General features: G+C 37.8%; 1 protein-coding gene across 1 annotated transcript in view; it reads right to left on the reverse strand.

The window, feature by feature from the left end:
• SLC2A13 (solute carrier family 2 member 13) overlaps positions 1 to 8122 on the reverse strand; it is a 140708-nt gene that overhangs the window by 124903 nt on the left and 7683 nt on the right. The window contains exon 2 of the mRNA XM_019474583.1: positions 7273 to 7481. Within this exon, the coding sequence (XP_019330128.1) occupies positions 7273 to 7481 (209 nt within the window). The remainder of the gene's footprint in view (positions 1 to 7272; positions 7482 to 8122) is intronic.

The raw sequence follows: 8122 nt of genomic DNA on the forward strand, positions 1-8122 counted from the left end.
TATTATTATTATTATCATTTTATTTCAATTATTAAACTGTTTTTATCTCAACCCACGAGTTTTTCTCACTTGTGCTCTTCCAATTCTCTCCCCCATCCCACCAGGTTGGGGGGAGTGAGCGAGCAGCTGCGTGTTACTCAGTTTCCTTCTTAAATTAAACCACGACAGTTGGACTAGCTTGTTTAAATACAAAAAACCAAGTAGTTTTTGTGTTAAGGGAAAAAGATACTTTTCTATAAATTTGAAGTACTGTAGCTAGCCCTAACAGATAATAAACATGAAACAGAGAGAATGATAACACCTGAACAACCAGCCAAAAATGCCTAACTTTGGCTGTTCATATTAAGAAAGAAAAATAAACTATTCTAGTTAAATTTGCAGGGGCAGGGCATGTAGGGATTTGTTTGGTTTTTAAGCACAAGTTACAAATTCCTATTCCTCTGGAGACAACTGTAACAAAACACGCTATCCTTACTCACAGCCTCTCCTTCAGTCAGTTTTTGCTTTAGAAGAACCACATTCTCTCATGAAAGGATGTCAATCACTAATCTTATTCTTCCAACATTTTTTTCCACTCTGAAACATGTGTTTTCACAAAGCAGATACCTGTTCCTAAACAAAGCACAGGGAGCAGCTGAACGTTCAGTGATGCACTGGTATTGGAGTGGAATCCAATACTGTTTCCAGACGTGTAGCCCCACAAACAACCTCAGATGAAGAGCAGCAGTTAATACTACCTGAACATCAGCAAATTCAACTTCAATCTGCAAATGATGTCATTTGGCTTAAAACAAAATCATTATGCCCAAATTTATCTTTGAACTGATAAGAGATGAAGTCTTTTTAATTTTCTTTTATTTTCCAGACTTGTAGCTTGAATTTTCTGTAGACTTCAGAAGCTGTGAACTAATATAAAGCTAATAACACTGTCAACAGAAAGCTAATTTTACTTCCAGAAACTTCATAGTGAATCTGAAGTGGGGAAAAAAAACAAAACCAAACCAAAACCTCCTGCCTGACAGTGCTTCCCTATACTTACATGAAGTTTTACAGTTTCACTTTTTCCTACCCTTTAGGACTACCATACATGAAATCTGTCTGGACTTCAGGCACAGAAGAGTTTGTTCCGAAACATACATCTGAAACAGTCTACCCGAAAGAATCTGATCTTCAGACAGGCAATTAACCACCATTTCCAGATAAAAGTTGAATTTATGTCAGCACATTGAAAACCAAGGTGAAAGATTAAGGGATTGGTTTTGGTCATAAGCCACTGAAACAAGGCCGACTCCAAATGCCCTGCCAGGTAAACACACTAACACCAGGATTCCTAAAGTATACAGACATTCCCAAACTCACGGTTAGGCACACAAACTGAAGGTATAAGCAGAGCTCCAAGATACCAGAAACAAACTATTATTTTTAAAATACAGCAGTCATATTTCTATACAAGGCAGAAAAACAATAATTGTTCTTTATATACTGTATCTCTCAAAGGTCATATTTGCAAGACTAAGTCAGCCTTTTAAAAGACTTTAAGGATAAAAGGAGAACCAAAAAATCTTTTCTCTCTTTATCAATTGTTTAATACAGTAATTCATACTTTCAATATTCCTTGCCAATATTCCAAGTTCTGTAGAAGGTTTTTTCTTGTTATCTGATTTCACACTGAATTGAGTTAGTACACTTTCTCAAGATAAGATGTCTCCATGTTTTATTTGCCTGTATTGTATGAATTTTAAATTATCCAGAGGAGTGCTTTTTTTATGGGTTCAACTCTAAACAAATTCCAGTGGAGGAATACACAGGAAGAATTTTTGTTCTTAAGGGAACAGACAAAGAAAAAATTCTACACGTCAAATGGTTAAAATACAAGAATGAAACAAAGACATTCCTTTCAAGTACCTCTTGTGTTGGCCACGCTTCCCACAAAATCCAAAGGCAAAACCCACCTGGAACTGACCCTGGCATTTGGTATTGCCACAAGCAAGAATTTCAGGCTGACATGACTACCAACCATATTGGATTTGGGGCTTTCTTCAATGAATCCTTAGCCCAACTCCTTTGTTTCCTTTTGCCCCAAAGACTTCCATCTAATTTCATGGTTACAGGTAACAACAGCCACTTAATATCATAAAAGAGGAATTAACTTCAAATAAGGATTTGAGTGCCTGGAAGTGGAATGATTCACAGTTCTGCACAGCCGTACTGGAGCATCACAGTATTACCAAGTTTCATTAAATAAGATTCCAGCTGATGTCCAATAATAATAAGCATGTCTACATCTTTTTCAACACCAGGCACGTTGGGCAATGGCCTAGGATAAAAAGGACTCCCAGAAGTAAGGGGAGAATTATGATTAAGAATGAAAACATTGCAAACTTCTGGTATCTCCCTAGAAAGATGCATGTCAAACAGTTCCTGCCAAAGCCATAGCCAGGAATACTAACAAGTTAAAATACTACTTAAGAAGAAAAGGTGCAAGAAATAGAAATATACTGGAACCAGGAAGGACTGAGGGTCCAGATGTTCTGCCTGATAATATCCTATTTTAACTGACAGTTAATTGGGCAAAGTTATAAGCTGAAACCTAATGGTAAGGAGGTGATTTTACCTTTATAGTAAACAACATTTCTCCCTCCAACAGGGAAATTAAAAAAACTAAAAAAAGGAGACTGATTCACTGATCCAATAGGAAATTCAGCAAAGAATTAAAGTGAGTCAAGCCTACAGGAGTGAAAGAGCGGCATGGATACACTTTTCTTGGTCTCACAAAAAAAAGCTAGGCTATTACCAAAAAATGTATTAAAAATAATGAACACACAAGAAAACGTCTGATCTAGAAGCAGTGCCCATTACATTCTGGTACAGACACAGAACGGTAGGTTAAACAATATTACAGTGTAATGATCAATTTTCTAAATCACTGAGTGAATTTCACAGAAGCAGCATGGTTCCATGCGCCACTGAGCCCCAGCAGCTCTACATGGCCAGAATTACTCAGCCGTTTTACACGGTCAGAATTACTAGCATAACGTGCAAAAAAGACATCTTCATGATCAGAAGTTGAGACATATACACGCATAAGAACAGATAATAAAATGTAAAGGTCCACAGGCATAGCAGATAAGGTCAAGAGTCTCAACCCCAATTCACATGTTAGAGAAATGTGGGACAAACAGGGCTGGGGGAGATTACACTGCTCTCCCAGTGTAATTATGATTCATGGTTACACATCCCTCATCTACACAAAAAATGAATGTCTAGTCTTAATGCAAATGATGTTCATTTCGTCAAGATGTTAAGTTAGTACTATACTCATCACTACTGATTTCACGTGAAATACCATGCATCCTGGCACATCACAGCTCAGTATTGCTACAAGAGAGGCGTGAGGAAAAGCCATGCAGTTTGCAGATGCTTTCACACAGAAAGACAGTACAAACTGATGCTCTTCTATGATTTGCTTTGAACACTGGAGTGTTGTCAAACATATAGGAAATTAATGATCTATGTAAAATGTCTCTGTTGGATGCTATAATGATTTCTTTCCAGTCTGAAATGACCACTACACTGGCAGCCTGTAAGACTTTTACAAAAGGTGTGCTAGATAGCTTTATGGTTATGCACAAAACTGCCACTGTTAAACTCTCTCCAAAGTGCTTGCTCTAGAATTAGCATTACAAATCCCACTCTCTAATTCGCTTAGGAGCACAAGTTACTTCATCTATACCTGTGTATTAAGCCACTGTGGCAGTGCTTACCTGCATTGCTACGATTTGATTGCCTGTTTTCAACTAACATGCAGTACAGAACCTCTGCCTTAACTGTACTAAAAACTACAATTCAGCAGCAGTGCGAGTCAGACATGTTTTGCTAGAAAGAGTCACTCCAGAACTCTCTCCTAGCAACGTCTTTGATCCTTCCCTCGATTGCAAACCCCTTCCGACCATTCTCTCCCCTTTTCTCTCCTCTAAAGCTTCAGAGCCTGAGCCAAGCACTGGGGAATCTGCAAGATCCACAGCATATTTGAAGGGGAAGGCCACTTCACACCTATAAACTACTGCTTCCACAACTCTTGGGGAGCTCTCTTCTCTCTAACATCTTCCTCATTAGTCCTTCCACCCTTGATTTTCCTATCGCCAGCTCCCTATTGCACTACAGCCCCACCATCTGAGAGGGGGATGACATTAAAAGATGATGATTAGCTGGACTTGACCAAGATTCAACTTGTCTTGTAATGTTACTGCAGAATGCAATGCCCCCCCCTTCCCTTCTCAAAATGCAAGGTTACAACACCAAGTCACACTGGAAGCACAGAATAGAGCACGCAAAAGCAGTATTCATGACTGCCAGAAAAAATGTCATTTGCATAAACAGTCATGGGGAATGTGTTTGTCAAAAAGATACATCCTTTTCCTGATACTAATCTGAAAATGCTAAAATATAAGCTGCTAAGCAGTATCAGCAGCAGTGATTTGGCTGAATGTATTGGAAAGGATAAAGAAATGTGAATCGTTCGCTTAACAGGTATCCCACATTGGTGCAAAAGACTTCTGAAACAGAAGTTTGTTGCTGAAGGCTTTTTTATTATTTTCAAGACAGAAGCTGCTTGATGACCATGTGGAAAATGCAATGAACTTCACTGTTTTTATGACAGACATTAAAACCAAACCTTTAAGTAGCTTAAACAACACAGATGAAGTTCCCCTGTGATTCATTATTTCCGTGACAAGAATAGTTGATGAAACAGTTACAAAAGGCATTACAGTTTTTAGTGTGGGACTGGAGAATATGTTACAGTTACATTCTGTTACTCCCTTGCAGAGAAGGAGTCAAACACAGGCTTATTTTCACTTAGAAAATGATGCCCTAAGAAACTGGCAAAGATGCTTGTGTATCAATTAATGAAAAAGAACATCTGCTCTTTTTCAAGAAAGGAAAAGACAGGAAAGGAAAAGGCACTATTACCTAAAAGTAAGCCAGATGATTTTCAATCTATGAAGTTATCTTTCCTTGAATGCCACATATGCACACTGTCAGTTCAGGGTCATTAAAGCTTTTTATAAAACTGGAATGATGTCCGCAATGTCTGATAGGAATTAGTACCATCATTTATCATTGCTATTAACTAGTGTTCTAAAGCATTGTCTGCCACAAATAGGAGAAATGAATACAAAAAGTACTACAGGAATATATCAAATAAACAAACAAAAAAACCCCAAAATACACATAGCAAAATGAAACGCAAAGTCTTTGCAGAAGCACACGTTTGAGTTGTCAATACCTGAACACCTGGCAATGAACTCACGAACAGCAAGTTGCTCTTGCACTACACATGCCAAATTCAATACTGAGGATCCAGACAATTCCTCAAGAAATGAAAGTAATTACAATTTAACACTACTTGTAAATACCACCTGTAAGTCACAGAAAGGTAACAAAAATAATGTATGTCTTGATGCTGACACACAACATACCTTTTAATAACAACAAAGACTTTGGGTTAAATGGGATGAAGTGCAATTATTACCAAGTTATAATCAAAACCAAGAGTGACCGTAACTAATGCCTATTTGCTAAGCGTTTATAACAAGCGGGACAGCATATACCTGTAAGTACCCTCATTTTTTTCTAATGGCCTTTGGTGACAACTCTGAAGCTGTGGATTACCTGAGAGGAAAACACTGATTCTCTGTCACCAAGATTTCTCCTAGGAATGTACTTGATTTAACTAAACTCCAGGAACACAGTAAGTTATCGGGGGAGTGGAGGGGGCAGAAATCAAGAGACCTACACATCCCAGAAAGCCAACAACCTCATAATTAATGTGCCAGTCCAAGTTACAAATGTATAGAGGACTGAATTAACAACTGAGCTAGACTCAGTCCTACTGCAGTCTTACAACACCACATTTAGTTTACAAATAGCGAAACAGCAGCATGAGCAAGATTCAAGAGAGAGAAACAAGATCGTACCCTATACCCCAAGTGACTAAAAATAAGGGACTGGATGGGTCAAACACCTGCTCCTTTTATTTCTACAAAGCATAAAAATTTTAATACTAAACATCAAGTGGCTCTCCACGGAATCAAACAACTCAATCCCTAATTAGGATCAAGAACCTCGGCACAGGACTCTTAAACCCAAGCTGTTCTATGAATATCCACTTCAGCTTTTTATCAAATCAGCTTCAATGAACTTCATTTCCCACACACACACACACTGAAGAAATGGAAAAGAGTATCCAAAGCCTCAAAAACATAATAGGAGAAAAAAATCCAGCCCTACTTCACACCAGTGATAAATATTTTGAAAATTCCTTCCCTAGTATGTAGCAAATAACTTTTTCCAGATACTTAATTATTTATTGTAAGGCTCAAAGCCAAACTCAATGAGATCAGGTATTATAAGATGTTGAATCTCAATTTACACAGACATAAAATAACTTGCATTTTTCTTTCCATCAGCTCTAAGAAGTTACAGTATTTTCCTATCAATGTTTAAGGAAGCAAGAATTAAGATGAGCCTTACTTAAGAGCCTTATGTGAGATTCCCACGTTAACACTTTCAGCACAAAGCAAGGGAAAAATATGTAATGGACAGAAAGTCAATGGAATGGTAATCTTGCTTTTTAAGTACACACATAAGTACATACATAAAGTTTTGAGCAATTATGGCATAAGGATACAAAAGAGTAAAAAAAGGATTTGATTTAGATGACTTATTCTCTTGAGGGCAGACCAAAAGGACTTTCAGAAGCTGCCTTTACTGAAAAAGAATCTCTATATTACATGCCTAGTTTTGTAAATCTTTCCAAAGGCTGCTTGTGTAGAATACGGTGGGCCAGGATACGGCCTCTGGATAATTCAGGTATGTAAAATGCCTTCTGACTTCCCTAGTGTCTGTTTGGCCTTTTCCACTGATGAAAGAAACCAAAGTTCATTTTATTTATTTCCACTCTTCAAGATGTGCATTCTTAAACTGAGTAATTTTTTGAGTGCAATTCTCACATAAGTGTAGGTGGTATAAACTTAGAATCTTACACAACTTTACTTTTTCCTCACTTAAGAAACCAGAGCCTAATTTAAAACTGTAGGATCATAGAAACATCTGTTCATTTTTGAAGCTACCAGTATATGAAATATTTCAAATAGCAAAACAGACAAGAAAAAGCAAAACATCAAGTTCCCACAGGCTATGACTTCAACATTTCTTCTGCTTTTTATCTCCTCATTGATAGGCAAAGAGGCCAAGAAGCATTCAGCATACCTGCTCCAACTTCATTTTCTTCTTCTTCAATGTTGTTTTTGATACTGTCGTACTCCTCATCAATTGCCTGGTTGCCACGCATTTGAGACAGAATTCTCCGTGCTCTCTGAGTCTGGCCTTTCTGAATGAGCCAGCGGGGACTTTCGGGAAGAAAGAGGAATCCAAGAAACTGTATAACTGCGGGAACAGCCGACAGGCCCAGCATGTACCTGGAAATAAATAAATAAATAAATATCTAATATTTGCCTACAAAAGCATGCTATGAGAAGACTCAGCTACAGCTACTCAAGCTGTAATTTACAAATCAAACCCTCCTCCCCGCATATTCATCACCAGAAGTTAAGCAGGGAAGAATCATATTCTGCAAGTATTTTAGAAAACAGGACCCTCGCTTTCAATTCCAGAAAATCTCAAGGACATGTTGACTGTTCTGCCACCACTGACCCTACAGCTACTGGTCCCGAGGACACTAAGTCAAACTAAATAAAAACCCTGAAACATTCTAGTAGTTAGGAAACTGATAATCCCTTTGGTGAAGATAAAAGAATGAACAGAAAGAGAAATCAGAGGCACAGAGAGCAAATGGGTACTGCTGATGGCAAAAATGAGACTAAAATCCTGCTAATTGATTTACAGACGTATAAAAAAAAAATAAACCCAAAACCAGCCAATGAAAAGTGCTTAATTTGGTCAGTAATATGTATACACAGACACACAGTGACCAAGGAACACGCCTCTTGTTTAAGGAGATGTCTGTTTTACTTTTGAAAATTTCTGACTATCAACATAGAATCAAGATAGAATTGTTTAGGTTGGAAAAGACCTCTAAGATCATCAAGTCCAACCATTA

The sequence above is a fragment of the Aptenodytes forsteri genome, unplaced genomic scaffold (genome assembly GCF_000699145.1).
Source record: "Aptenodytes forsteri isolate BGI_AS27 unplaced genomic scaffold, ASM69914v1 Scaffold137, whole genome shotgun sequence".
Lineage (NCBI taxonomy): Eukaryota > Metazoa > Chordata > Aves > Sphenisciformes > Spheniscidae > Aptenodytes > Aptenodytes forsteri.